This window comes from Schistocerca serialis, chromosome 3 (genome assembly GCF_023864345.2).
Source record: "Schistocerca serialis cubense isolate TAMUIC-IGC-003099 chromosome 3, iqSchSeri2.2, whole genome shotgun sequence".
NCBI lineage: Eukaryota > Metazoa > Arthropoda > Insecta > Orthoptera > Acrididae > Schistocerca > Schistocerca serialis.
In genome coordinates this window covers 358,395,788-358,410,274 of record NC_064640.1, presented here as the reverse complement: position 1 = coordinate 358,410,274, position 14,487 = coordinate 358,395,788, and the positions used below count along the sequence as shown (strand labels likewise).

The 14,487-nt window shown below is 43.8% G+C and overlaps 1 protein-coding gene across 1 annotated transcript in view; it reads right to left on the bottom strand.

Annotated features, from left to right (window-relative positions):
- Window positions 1–7,606, bottom strand: part of LOC126470864 (trithorax group protein osa-like) — an 80,818-nt gene extending 73,212 nt beyond the window's left edge. The window contains 1 exon segment of the mRNA XM_050098880.1: window positions 7,541–7,606. Within this exon segment, the coding sequence (XP_049954837.1) occupies window positions 7,541–7,606 (66 nt within the window).
- Between the last annotated feature and the right edge of the window lie 6,881 nt (window positions 7,607–14,487).

Here is a 14,487-nt window from a genome sequence, read left to right as displayed (position 1 = left end):
TCCAGTGGTCAGTTCCGTATTATATAAGGGTAACCGTATACTTCTGCTCAAATAGTGAATGTTGATACTACAGCTATGAGTTGGCCATTTGTTTTCCCTGGAACATTTTTCATGAAATCTCCAGTCACAGCCTTCGCTCTATGAATGATAGTATGCTGGAATAAAAGAGAAGAGGGTGAGCGCTTGTGATCCCCCGTCTTCGAGTTCATTAAAAATTTTGTATCTGCTCCAGCGCGTGGATCTGCTCCTGTGAACCGCTTCTGCAAAAAAGGCCGAGAGTAAAGGACGCGAGTAGGAGCAGGAAAGGGTGAAGTACTTCGGTACTGCGTGTAAATTTAAAGCACCTTTACTATAGGAAGAATATGAATACTTAAATTGTTACTTAACTTTGGCGTTCATGCGAAGCCGTACATCAATCAAAGCTAACATCGACTAGAAGTTTCAAAGGCAAAATCTGTAGTGGCTCGTCCACTATGCAATAGAAACAATCTTGCTAGGTCGTCTGCTCGTAATCAAATGGGCTGAACGTGGAGCGGCGCTCGTCGAGCTCCACATCGTCGGCTAGAGGGCGCTGTGGTCGGAGTTGTTCGTCCGCTCTCGTAGTGCCAACCTAAGAACTTGTACCTAAGCCGTCGCATCGTAGCTATCGATACCACAAAAATTGTGGCAGTATCGTGAGGGGGATGCTGTTCCGGCCGTAGTGAAGCATCTATCCCACTTGCTAGGATGAAACCACGGAAAATCTAAATCTGAGCTGAGACTTTTAACTCGATCCTCCGACCCACCAGTCCAGTGAAGAGGGCATCAGCCACTTCCACTTGGTTTACACAGTGTGAGAAGCAGACAGCTGTTCCGTATTACCTCAAAATCTTCATAATTCAGGATCCGAGGGGTTATCATCAGCTGAAAAAAAACCAGAACGCATTGACATACCATAGTGTCTCAACTACGATATTTCTCTAAGCGAACAAGATACTCCAGTAGCTAGAACTAACTTCACTAAAAACCATCGTTGGACTGGTACTAGCTGAAAAATCCATACTCCTTCAGTGACGTCATTTACATCTACATCTACGTGATTACTCTGCTATTCACAATAAAGTACCTGGTAGAGGGTTCAATGAACCACCTTCAAGCTGTCTCTCTACCGTTCCACTCGCGAACGGCACGTGGGAAAAACGAGCACTTAAATTTTTCTGTGTGAGCCCTGGTTTTTCTTATTTTATCGTGATGATCATTTCTCCCTATGTAGGTGGGTGGCAACAGAATGTTTTCGCAATCGGAGGAGAAAACTGGTGATTCACATTTCATGAGAAAATCCCGTCGCAACGAAAAACGCCTTTGTTTTCATGATTACCACTTCAATTTACGTATCATGTCTGTGACACTATCTCCCTTATTTCGCGGTTATACAAAACGAGCTGCCCTTCTTTGAACTTTTTCGATTTCATCCGTCAGTCCCACCTGATGCGGATCCCACGCAGCACAGCAATACTGCAGAATAGGGTGGACAAGCGTGTTGTAAGCAGTCTCTTTAGTACACCTGTTGCACCTTCAAAGTGTTCTGCCTATGAATCGCAGTCTTTGGTTTGCTCTACCCACAATATTATCTATGTGATCGTTCCAATTTAGGTTATTTATAATTGTAATCCCTAAGTATTTGTCTGAATTTACAGCCTTAAGATTTGTGTGACTTATCGGGTAATCGAAATTTAGCGGATTTCTTTTAGCACTCATGTGAATAACTTCACACTTTTCTTTATTCAGGGTCAATTGCCACTTTTCGCACCATACAGATATCTTATGTAAATTATTTTGCTTGTATTTTTGATCATCTGATGACTTTACAAGACGGTAAATGACAGCATCATCTGGAAACAATCTAAGACGGCTACTCAGATTGTCCCCTATGTCGTTAATATAGACCAGGAACAATAGAGGGCCTATAACACTTCCTTGGGGAACGCCGGATATACTTCTGTTTTACTCGATGACTTTCCGTCTATTACTACGAATGTGACCTTTCTGACAGGAAATCACGAATCCAGTCGCAGCCTACTCCGTAGGCTACGGTTTAGATAGTTTTGATGCACGGCAGTTCTTTAGTTTCACGAGCCTTATTTTATGTGCTGTCACCGTCTATCTCTAATAGTTAGTGTTGCTGATTGTTACTAGAAAGTTAGGTAGGAGCTTCATTTCCGGTAACTATTCTTGAATTGAGAGGTCTGCAATTGGGTCCAAGGCGCGTGACATGCTGCGTGAATCAGTAAGTGTCAACATTGACACATGAGCCGCCGAAATTGAGTCAGGCTAAAAGGACTTACACCAGGCTGGGTGGTGGGAGTGCTGGCTCCGCTTCCAAATGACAAATCTGTGGCCTGCGTTTGCCACGAATCTTACAAGTCTCCGGTCGGATTTCAACATACATTGAACGACTCAGATATTACTATTTGTCAGTTTTCCTGGATTCTTGACAGAACTTTGGGTTTGACCACATTCCTTCATTTGTATAAGGCGCAGACAAATGAAAACTAGACAGATGGGAAAAAAGGAAGAAAAGTCTTCATTATTTCAAAAGTAATCGCCATAATTGTTAATACATTTATCCCACTGTGAGACAAGACGGTCAGTGGCTTCACGAAAAAAGTTTGCGGTTGCTTACGGAACCGTGATTTTACCCGGGCTTGTACCTCTTCGTCCGAAGCAAATCGACTGCCACTAGTATCTTACTTCAGGGCACCAAAATTATGGATATCGCATGGGGAGAGAATGGGACTCCATGGAGTATGTGTAAGGGCATCCGAGTGAAACTTCTGCAGCGTAGTCGAAACGTGAGGGCGGGCATTTTGTTGACAGGTTGTGTTGGCTACATTGCAGTCGTTTCGCTGGGAATCCCTTACACGTACCCCATACAGTCCCGATCCCTCCCCATGCGATTTCCAGATTTTTTGGAACCACCGGCTTCAGTGGCCGAGCGGTTGTAGGCGCTTCAGTCTGGAACCACGCGACCGCTACGGTCGCAGGTTCGAATCCATCCTCGGGCTTGGATGTGTGTGATGTTCATAGGTTAGTTATGTTTAAGTAGTTCTAAGTTATAGGGGACTGATGACCTCAGATGTTAAATCCCATAGTGCTCAGAACCATTTGAACCATTTTTTTGGAATCCTGAAGAACGATACTCGTGGCTATAGATTTGCTTCGGACGAAGAGGTGCACGGATGGGTACAATCATCATTTTATAGGCAACCGCAAACACTTTTCCAAGAAGGTAGTGACCCCCTTGCCTCGCAGAGGGATAAATGTATTAACACTTTGCTGACCGGCGATACCACAGCGGTGTCGTGCGCGAAATAGTCGTCAAAGACCGGCGACACCACAGTGGTGTCGTGTGCACAGTATCGCCGAGAGGCCGTCGACATCACAGTGGGGTCGTGAGCATATTATCGCACAGTGGCCTGTGACAGCACTTAAGTATCATTTTCATTCTGTTGGTGTTTTGTTTAGGTAACAATAAGTTACACACCCCATCAAGTTTTTTGTTTTTATAAGTACTTGTGCACTTTCATCATGGCAGACGGAAGAGACGATACGATTATTTACGATGAATGCGCGGACGTCTTGTCTGACGTTCAGGCGTGATTGGGAAGAAGACATTGGATATCAAAAAAATGAAAATTAAGCAAAACCGTCAGAGGATAGATAGTGAAATACGTCCAAGAAGAACTCGGCGAACGCTACGGTTGCCATCTGATTCGGAAGAATTTACTGAGGACCAATAACAAATTTGAAGGATCTCCGGGTCCACACATGTTTCCCAAAGATACACAGAGCGTGGTGGATATCGTAGAATTATGTATTGGGAACGATCTGTTTGAATATATTAGCAACGAAACCAATAAGTATTACAGTCAAAATTTCAATAGAAGGGAACTGGATTTTAAAAAATGCCAAATTTGTCGACGTTATGGGGCCCGAACTTCGTTGATAGACACACCGATATTTCGCAAAACGATTCAGACAAATATTATCATTTTTACATTTTTCCGACAACAACAATAAACCGAATAATGCCGACCGGCTTTTCAAAGTGCAATTCGTAACTGATTATTTTTCCATAAAGTTTAAAGAAACGTTTAATCTAAGTCAAAACATCTCAGTTGATGAAGGAATGAAACCATGGCGTGGACAGTTAAATTTTAAAGTTTACAATCCGTCGAAAATTACCAAATATGGCTTTCGGAGCTGTGTGATTCGAGTAAGGGATATATTTCCTCATTCGAAATATGTTCCGGCGCTGGACAACCTTTAGCAAAAACAATGATGGAACTATTGACACCTTCTTATGGAAAGTGGCATCACCTCTGCATAGATAATTATTATAACAGTGTAGAACTTGCAGAGAAGTTACTTGAAAAGAAAATTCGAGTTTGTGGAACGATACAGCAAAATGGAGGATTTCCGGAAAAATTAAAGCTCGCAAAAATCAATGTGTTTGAAGCTTGTCACTAACCCAAAGGTGACAAGCGGCCGGCGACAAGCCAATCCGAATTAGCGCTGCCGGCACCAAGCGAATAAATTTATAAGAGACGGGCGGACGGCAAAGTGTCAACAGTTATGGCGATTACATCTGAAATAATGAACACTTTACTTACTTTTATCCATCTGCCTCATTTTCATACAACTGCCCCTTATACTACATTGCATGACTGAAGATGAATGTGGTATTTGAGATTCCATCGTAATCTCACGACTGTGCACATCCGACTGCTAATCTCCCCCTAGCCCATTTTAGTGTCGACCGGTTTGAAACATGCTCATTGGTGTGTTCTATCGCGCGATAGATTGAAACGCCGCGCCGGTTCATCTAGAGCCCGGCGGCCCGGATAAGCGTTCGTCGGCACGAGTGCAGAGTGCACTGCTCACGACCACCGCAGCGCCACTGCCCGCTTCAGCGGACTTGGCTTGGCTTCACAAGGAGTGCCGGACACGCATTCCGCCGCCAGATACCCATCATCTGTGGTACAAAGCGTGTGTGTTGTGAGGCCTCACGAGCTTGATGTCGTTGTTGCTGCCGTAGGGCTTGTTTGCCACGCTGTGTAACATTTTTCGAGCACGACTGTCATGCTTTCGTGGTTGTTTTATTTGCCTGTTGCGTTTTTCTACATTGTCAGTTGTGTAATTTTGGTCTCTGGCGGTTTCCTGATGAGTGTAGTTCCATTTGCGCAATTTGCAGGGCCAAGGGTGCCAACTGGCTCCGATCTTACCGACCTGCTTTCGTCCACTGCCCCTGTGAGGCAACCTTCTTGTTTCACCTTGAGCCCATTTTACACGAACAACTTCTTGTCTCAGTTGAGAACTCGTGGCAAGTGAGTCTACTGCAACAACTCGGACGTGTTATCCTGTACTCTGTCTCGTCCGTCACGAGTGACCATTTTCGTTTACATGGCAGCACCAAAATTCGTGCGTTGTCAGAGCTGTCTGCTGTGCAGTTTGGCACCTGCAAGGTGACAGTGACTTTGCGAGGGACCATCATTTTCACGGCTTTGTGCTGAACGTGTCGCTTCACGTTTTCTCTTCACTATCACATCTGAAAAAGTAGACCTAGGGATGTTTAGGAGTGTGGAAATCTCGCGTACAGACGTATGGCACAACTGACATCCAATCACCTGACCACGCTCGAAGTCCGCGAGGTCCGCGGAGCGCCCCATTCTCCGCTCTCGCGATGTCTAATGGCTACTGAGGTCTCTGATATGGAGTACCTGCCAGTAGGTGGCAGCACAATGCACCTAATATGAAAAACGTATGTTTTTGGGGGTGTCCGGATACTTTTGATCACATAGTGTATATGAGCAGAGCAGTAACGAATGGGGAATCATTCTAGCGACGATAAGTAGCGCAAATGCGGAAATCCGCTGACTTAAGCGACTTTGACAAAAACCAGATTGTTTTGGCCCAGTGCCTGTAAGCGAGCATCTAGTAAACGGCGAAACTAGTCGGCTTTTCGCTTGCTACTGTCGTGACCGTCTATGGAAAGTGGTTGAAGAATGATGAAACCAGGAGCAGATGACAATACGTTTTACAATATGTGTACAAAGTAAAAGCCTAGACAATGCGTAAATAATAACGTAAATGAATAAACGTCCATACCTCATCACGGAACATAGGGAACGGAGGCTTGCCCGCTCTCTAAAGCAGGATAGGTGGCGATCTGTGGCATATCTAACTACAGAGTACAGTGCTGGTGCAGGCACAAGTGTTTTGGAGCACACCATTCGGCGCACAGTGATGTTCCGCAGCAGAGGACCCCTACGTGCTCCCACGTTGACCCAACAACATCGTCGGTTATAATTACAGTGGGCACGGGATCACCGTGACTGGGCAGCGGGTCAGTGGAACTGTGTCGCCTGGTCGGATGAATCCCATTTATTGATAAACCAAGCCGATGGTCGTGTCCAGATACGCCGTCATCCAGGCGCTCTGCTGCTCGAAACATGCAGCACACCACGGACGCAGGCCAGTCTGAGTAGTATTATGGCATGGGGGAGATTCGCCTGGGCTTCCATGGGACCTGCGGAAGTAATCGAAGGCACCATGACACATCTGGAATCCATGAACATTATTGGGGACCACCTGTAACTCCTTATGCTTGATGTCTTCCTCAACAGCGATGGCATCTTCCAGCAGGATAACAGTCCGTGTCAGAAGGCCAGAATCGTGCTGCAATGGTTTGAGGAGCATGATTGTGAGCTCACGTTGATGTCTTGGTCATAAAATTCGGCTTATCTGAATCAGATTAAACCCAACTGGGACGCTATCGGGCGCCAGCATTTTTATAACGATTCTTTTCCCAAAACATTGACTTGTACTTCAGAGTGAAGCCATTTTGTTAAAAACCATTTAAAATATCCGTACGTATTACGTTAGACAATATCATCAGTTTCAAAGCAGTTTTTGAAATTTTATTCTAGGTCGAAAATTGTGGCGTTCAGAGCTCCCACCAGCCGCCTTCGCACTCTGTGAAGATTTTTCGTCGATGTCGTGTAGTGTCTTCTGGGCGCAAATCTTTTACTTAAAAAGACAGAAAACAATCTTAAGGGTGTACAATAAATGTCTAAAGTCAGTTTGGTAATTTGTTTGTTTTTAGTTGGAAAAAAAAGGAACGTGTACATCGGTTCCAAATCGAGCGTCACCCTGGTCTACCTCCCTTAACTTCTGATGATAGCAGACGACGACATAATCTATTCTGCGCATGCAAAGTCTGAAACATGCTCAAGATTTCATAGCTCCACACTAGGCACAGGCAGTCGGTCACTGACGTCACTGTTCCGCTCCCTACTTAGCTGGCTGCTGATTTACACGCAAGCACAGAATGCGCACCAACAATGAGTAGTCGTTTGTGGCGAGAAAGTCGCTGGTGTAAAATGGGGTTTGAGTGTAGGAAACCAGCATACCACAGCCCGTGACACTACCTCGTTACCCGCTTGTGTCGTTAGTTCTGAGGGACTGGCTCTGCTCTGGAAACCTCCTTGCAGGTACTAACGAAAGGGCAACCAGGTTCACTGGCAGCAAACCCCTCCACTTTTGAAGCTGGTGACTCTGGCCACATACCCTCTTAGCCACCGTAATTGAGGCAAAGATTTATGAACTATCGTCCTTAGTTCACTCCTTTCCTACTCCAAATCCCCGCCACCACCCCTCTATGCCACTTGGGCTGTTATCCATTGTTTATTTCGGACCTAATTTATTACCCTGGAGTGGATCTTATGGGTTGAAGGACAAATGTTGGTGTTTATTTAGAGTGTAATATATTACCCAATTAATTATCCTTATCACTACAGTTTATTACCTTATCGTTGATATTTATTACCCAATTGGGATAATTTGTGACTCAATATGGCGGATGCAGTACGGCCAACACTATGACATCACAATCAAACTTGATTGAGAGGGTCCTGGGCAATGATTATGACCTACAAGGGGCGTTTGAAAAGTCCATGCAAAAATAAAAACTACTTACGTGTTTGGGGTAAACCTTTTCTATTTTTCGACATAGTCTCCTTTTAGACTTATACACTTCGTCCAACGCTGTTCTAATTTGTTGATCCCTTCCGAATAATATAAATTGTCCAAGTCTGCAAAATAGCTATTAGTTGCTGCAATCACCTCCTCATTTGAATAAAATCTTTGTCCCGCCAGCTATTTCTTCAAATTGGGGAACAAATAGTAGTCCAATGGAGCCAAGTCTGGAGAATAGGGGGGATGTGAAACGAGTTAGAATCCTATTTCCATTAATTTTGCGACCACAACTGCTGAGGTGTGTGCTGATGCATTGTCATGATGGAAAAGGACTTTTTTGCGGTCCAATCGCCTGCGTTTTTCTTTCAGCTCGGTTTTCAAACGGTCCAATTATGACGAATAATATGCACCTGTAATAGTTTTACCCTTTTCCAGATAGTCGATGAGGATTATCCCTTGTGAATCCCAAAAGACAGTAGCCATAATCTTTCTGGCCGAAGGAATTGTCTTCGCCTTTTTTGGTGCAGATTCTCCCTTGGTAAACCCAATGTTTAGATTGTTGTTTGGTCTCTGGAGTACGAGGTTTCATCCACAGTGTCGAAACGATACCTAAAGTCCCGCGGATTCTTCCTGAACAGCTGCAAACCATCCTTGCAACACTTCACACGATTCCGTTTTTGGTCAAGCGTGAGCAGTCGCAGAACTCATCTTGCGGATAGCTTTCTCATGTCCAAATGCTTATGAAAAATATTATGTACCCGTTCATTCGAGATGCCCACAGCACTAGCAATCTCAGGCACCTTAACTCTTTTGTCATCCATCACTATATCATGGATTTTATCAATGATTTCTGGAGTCGTAACCTCCATGAGGCGTTCAGAGCGTTCAACGTCACTTGTGCCCATATGGCCACTCCGAAAATTTTGAAACCACTTATAAACTGTTCTAATTGAAGGTGCAGAGACACCGTAATGTTTATCAAGCTTCTCCTTAGTCTCCTGTGTCGTTTTGTAATGTTTAATCACTACACGAAATTCTTTTTCGTCCATTTATTGACAATCGCTCGAATTCCTTGATTCACACGAATGCCAAACACACAGAAATAGACCAATATGGCTGAAACTTGGTGTGCGTTCTTTCCAAAGATGCTACTAGCTAAACATGACCTCGATATACACCGGTGGTGCCATCTCTCGGATTTTGCAAGGACTTTTCAAACGCCCCTCGTATCATTACTATCTGCCTCCCTCTTATTCCCCCTGCCCCCCTCCACCTTCTTCCCCTTTTCCCTGTAGGTTGCTTGTGCTGTTATCCTGCGTTTATTGAGGATCTAACTTACGAATATGGTGTGTTATCCTATGAGTTGGACTGCATATGTTGGTGTATACTTAGGATTTAATTTATTGCACAGACTACTATGGCTGTTGCTATAATTTATTACCTTATTAGAACTACTGCATTTCTTGCTCCTATAATTTATCGTCCTTATCACGACAATTTCTTACCCAATATGGCTGTAGGATTCAAACACAGCTGCCCAAGAAAAGTCTGACATTTTGACATCAAAATGGACGTCACCGAATGTAAAAACAGCGGAAGATTAAACAAATACGAGTGGGATAGCTTCAATATGAAACGGACTGTTTATTGTTTCTAGGTCCCTCCAGATATGTGTGTAGCAGTGATACATTCAAAACACGCCAGTGCTGTAAAAAAGGCAGGAAATTTTTAAAAAATCGGAGAAACATACTTTTCATATTGCATAATCTATTTATTTAAAACATTCGTAATGTTTCTCCGAGTCCCTTCAACATATATGTAGCAGTATTACACTGACAGTCTCCTGGTTCTAGATTTAACAGTTACCACTGCCTCCTTGGACATGCAAGCAGTGGTATTTAACTATCACTGATTGTGTGAAGGACCTACAGCAGATGTATATTATGCAGCTAAGAGCGCACTGGCGGAAACACATCGCGAGGGTAGCTGCTGCTGGTTGTAGCCTGAATTAACACATGAAGCGCCTCCACCCCCCACCCCACTCCCTGAACCAGTTGTGCATTATATCCGCCCCAATCATGTCCCTCGGTCCCTGGATCACAGAAGCTAAATACACAGCCAACTCCTACAGCCAAACCTGGTAACCTGCTCTCCTAATAATTAATAATTATTACAATGAAACGATGAGCGAGTGATGCTGAAAAAGTGGTTCTGCTGAAGACATCGTTGCCATGCACTGCGTTCAACCATAGTGACTCCAACTTTGGTCACTGTCATGTGTAATTCTATTACAATTTATCATTACTGAACACACATAATGTGCAACGCATGTTAAACAATTATATATTACAGAGGACCATAACAGTAAGCAATCATGAGATGCAGAGCAATTCCATCATGCATTGTTAATTTGTTCTCGTGTACTGTTCAAGAGTGGAATGGTTATATTTGAAGAAGACAGCATGGAATGCATCACAATCACCACTGACAGGTCGAAACACGGGCGGTGTTTAAAAAATAAAATCGTGACTGACTTTAGAATACAGTTATTTTAGAAACAAATCCATTACTTACATTTCGTTCCAGAAACGGAACTTCTGCTACCTCTATCATTTAACCCCATCCCCGTTCCATTTGTGAATGGTGCATGAAAAGAATGATTGTAGGTAAGCCTTAGTATTATCTCTAATTCCTCTGATTCCGCCGGCCGAAGTGGCCGAGCGGTTCTAGGCGCTACAGTCTGGAACCGCGCCAACACTACGGTCGCAGGTTCGAATCCTGCATCGGGCATGGACGTGTGTGATGTCCTTAGGTTAGTTAGGTTTAAGTAGTTCTAAGTTCTAGGGGACTGATGACCTCAGAAGTTAAGTCCCATAGTGCTCAGAGCAATTTGAATTTGAATCCTCTGATTTCCTCTTTGTGAACATCCTACGAGATGTATGTGGCAGGAAATAATACATCTTTCTCCGAACATACTCTGTCGGATTTTCTACAGTAAACCTTTCTGTGAAACACCACGCCACTCTTGTAATGTCTACCATTGGAGTTTGTTTAGAAAATCCGTGACGCCAACTAAACGATCGCATGCATGTCGCCCAATGTTGTATATGATTAAATAAAATTTAATGTGACCTGGGAAGGGTATATGAAGCTTTGTATTTTGCCATAGACAGAATATGTCAGATAACTGATCAGCATTCAGTGACATGATGGAATGTATAATGCGACAGGAAGTTCGTGTGGATGTAATGTGCACTTTTATTGTGTGCAAGGGGTAGCTTTGACAGCTAGCATTGTGTTGACTAAAGTTTTCCTGAGCAGTTATTTGGAAGAAAATGATAATGATGAAGAAGAAGGAGTGTTCTTGCAAATATTTTGTAGGTACACAACTTAGGTGGGGGAATCCGAATCTCAACTCGGTGTCAAAGAAACCAACCCATTCTTGATAGTGTATTGAATATGAAAACAAATATTCTTGTACAAAATCTTTATTAATTGTTGCATACATATTTACATGCAAGATACATTTCTTCCTTCATCTTTTTGGCGTAATTTTGATAATTTCTAGCTAATTTTAAATTACAATTTAATCTGCATCAGAATCTTCTCATTCTTTTTCCAACCAGTAATCAGATCCCGAATTGTAATACGTATCTAATTTTTTTCCTGTAAGAGAATTAATGCTGGACCGGCACTCGTACTCGAATTTCCCAATGATGACGAGCGGTCGCCTTAACAGCTTCAGCTATCAATGCACACTTCCCGGACCGACATAAACTTCCATATGTCACACTGTCTGCATCCCTATACAGTGAAAGTTTGAGTCGGTCTATGAGGCACAGCTGATGGTAGGCTTTCTAATTAATTTCGGACGGCTGTAAGTCGTCATTAACGTCTATTCATCCAGACACGAAAGTAAATATTACATGCCACTGTGATCGCAAGGGTCTCGATTCCTCACAGTCTCGTCCTCACCGGTGCGGGAATACTGAGTAAAGCTGTGAGCATTAAGTGATGAATATACTGGACAATGTCATAGGGATATAGATAGCGGACATATGGAAGTATGGGTCCGTTCGGGAGGCGTGCGTGGATGGCCATAGTGGTTAAGGCGACTTTTCGCGATAAGCAGGTTCGAGTCCTTGTCCGGCACAAGTTCTTATATCTCACTAACAGATAGTAAGTCTATACCTAACACAGCCAATGCCAAGATATTTGCAAACAGTGAATTTATTTCGAATTAATTTAAGATGGCTTCCACTCTTTATTAATGTCTGCTCATATAGATGTGCAAGTAAATATTGTTAATGCACTCCACGTATTTTTTGATGTACAACTGTAAGTTTACAACGTTTTCAAGTGAACTACCATTAAATGTAGTTATTCCGTCAGGCTCAAACTCCACTGTGTTTCCGTAGCGGTCGTGCGGTTCCAAACTGTAGCGCCTAGAACCGCTCGGTCACACCGACCGGCTAACATATTTAAGTGATTTACATTGCAATATCACAGGTCAACACATGGAACAGTGACGGGGGTTAATGATAGACACAGACTCCAGTGTTTGGAAAGAAATGTAATATTTTTTTACAAAAATTTTTTCTACTGTCAGTCATGATTTTCTTTTTTTAAATATGGACTACAAAGCAATGATAGATGCATGTTTTTTTTTAAATACGTCATTACCACCCTCTTTCTTTGCAGACAATTCAGTGGCAGGATGACAAAATGACTTTTATTCCTTGAGCTGTCGCTATTTTCTTTTTTAGATGCGGTGTTTGTTCCATGCACTCCATGCCGTTTTCTCCGAATAAGATCATTCCTCTCTCGAATAACATGTGAGAAAGAATGAACAATGCGTGTATTAAACACATGAAACCTACCTTGAAGTAGCTCTAAGGGTAACTGGTGATAAATCATTGGTCTCGTAACTGCTTAGCGCCCATGCTGAATCACTCGCTGAACACTACCGAAACTTTGTTTACCGCGTTCGTTACAGGACTAGTGAGCACATTAAGCACAAAGCGCGCGAAATTATTCAGTAACAGAGGGTGGAGTGAAATCGATATGCTGGCACCCAGGGAATAGAAGAGTCTGACTCAAAAGACTCTGACGACAACATGGGCGCATAGGACACTCCTCAGATGACTGACAACGTTCCGACCAGCAACTAGTTATCACTGCTTGCTGGAGGAGTGAATTAACGAAGAGATATGATAAAAGACGGCCATTTGGAGGCTACCCCCACCTGTCGATGCACGACCAGCAACTACGAGGAACTCAGTGAGCTACCCACTGGTCTCACTGGTCAGCTGAAGACAGCGTTCAAACATAAAACGTTTAGGTTTCCGGCAGACACCTTGAAAGACAATATATTCCTTCTCCAAGGTTTTGGGAAACAAAGTTTCTAATTCTACATATATCCTACTGGACAGAAATACAAGATTCAGGTGGACGTCCGTGACATCCGGCCTGACAGATCTGAAAACAGAGCCATAGTGGTAGCGCTTCCCGAGAACTTCACCGTAGACAGCGTGAAAGTCATGACCAAGTGTCCACCACTGAACGTCCAAATGAAGGCAGGATTAGGCAGCTCCGGTTCCTGGCGACCTAATTGAACAAACACAAGAACTTGTCGACCTACCAACTTATTGCGCCTTAAGGTGACAGTTACGAACTACGAGGAATTTGAAGGTCCCACGCAGTACTAACGCTCTGAGGTATTTTATCATGACGCACAGCAGTGTCACGTGAAACCAGCATGCGTAACGTACGCTGGGAATCACCTGTCTCGAAAATGTGTCACACTGAGGAATAACTCAGCAAACGTGAGTGCCATGTGGTGAAGCACATCGAGCACATTATAGCCAGTGCCAAATTACGTTAAAATATTGGAAAGTTGACGACATACCGGTACTGCAGCTCCGTGCAAGACACACTCACCACTGCAACACGCCTAACCATGTACACCTCAACCCCCGAACAGTTTCCCGCTTTAATGAACTGTCACCAGTCAGCAGCAGCGGCCAGAACGAGTCCGCAGCGGATTTAACGCCGAAATTGCTTCCCCACCCCACCGTTATCAAAACGACACAACTCCGGGGCCCACTACCAGCTGCAAATACCCTCAGAATTCGCAGGAACCCTGAAATAAATCAAAGATTTGTTTAAAGAATTTAGTATCCACGAGTTACGACGCAAACCATCACGAAACTACGGGCCCTCACTGACAAGTTTTCCTAGGTCGTCATTGTGGCTGACGCTGTCATAACTGTCTTCAGTGATGGCTCAGATTAGACTGAGGGCATTCCATACCCTAAACTGGATATCCACTAGCGTTTCTGACAAGAAGTACGAATTGGAGCACTTGCTTCGTCGCAACGGAAATGATGTGGCGTGCCTTTCTGAGCCGCGCATGACCGACACTGACAGAGTGACCATCCATAACCACGCATTGCATCGGGTCGACCGCGA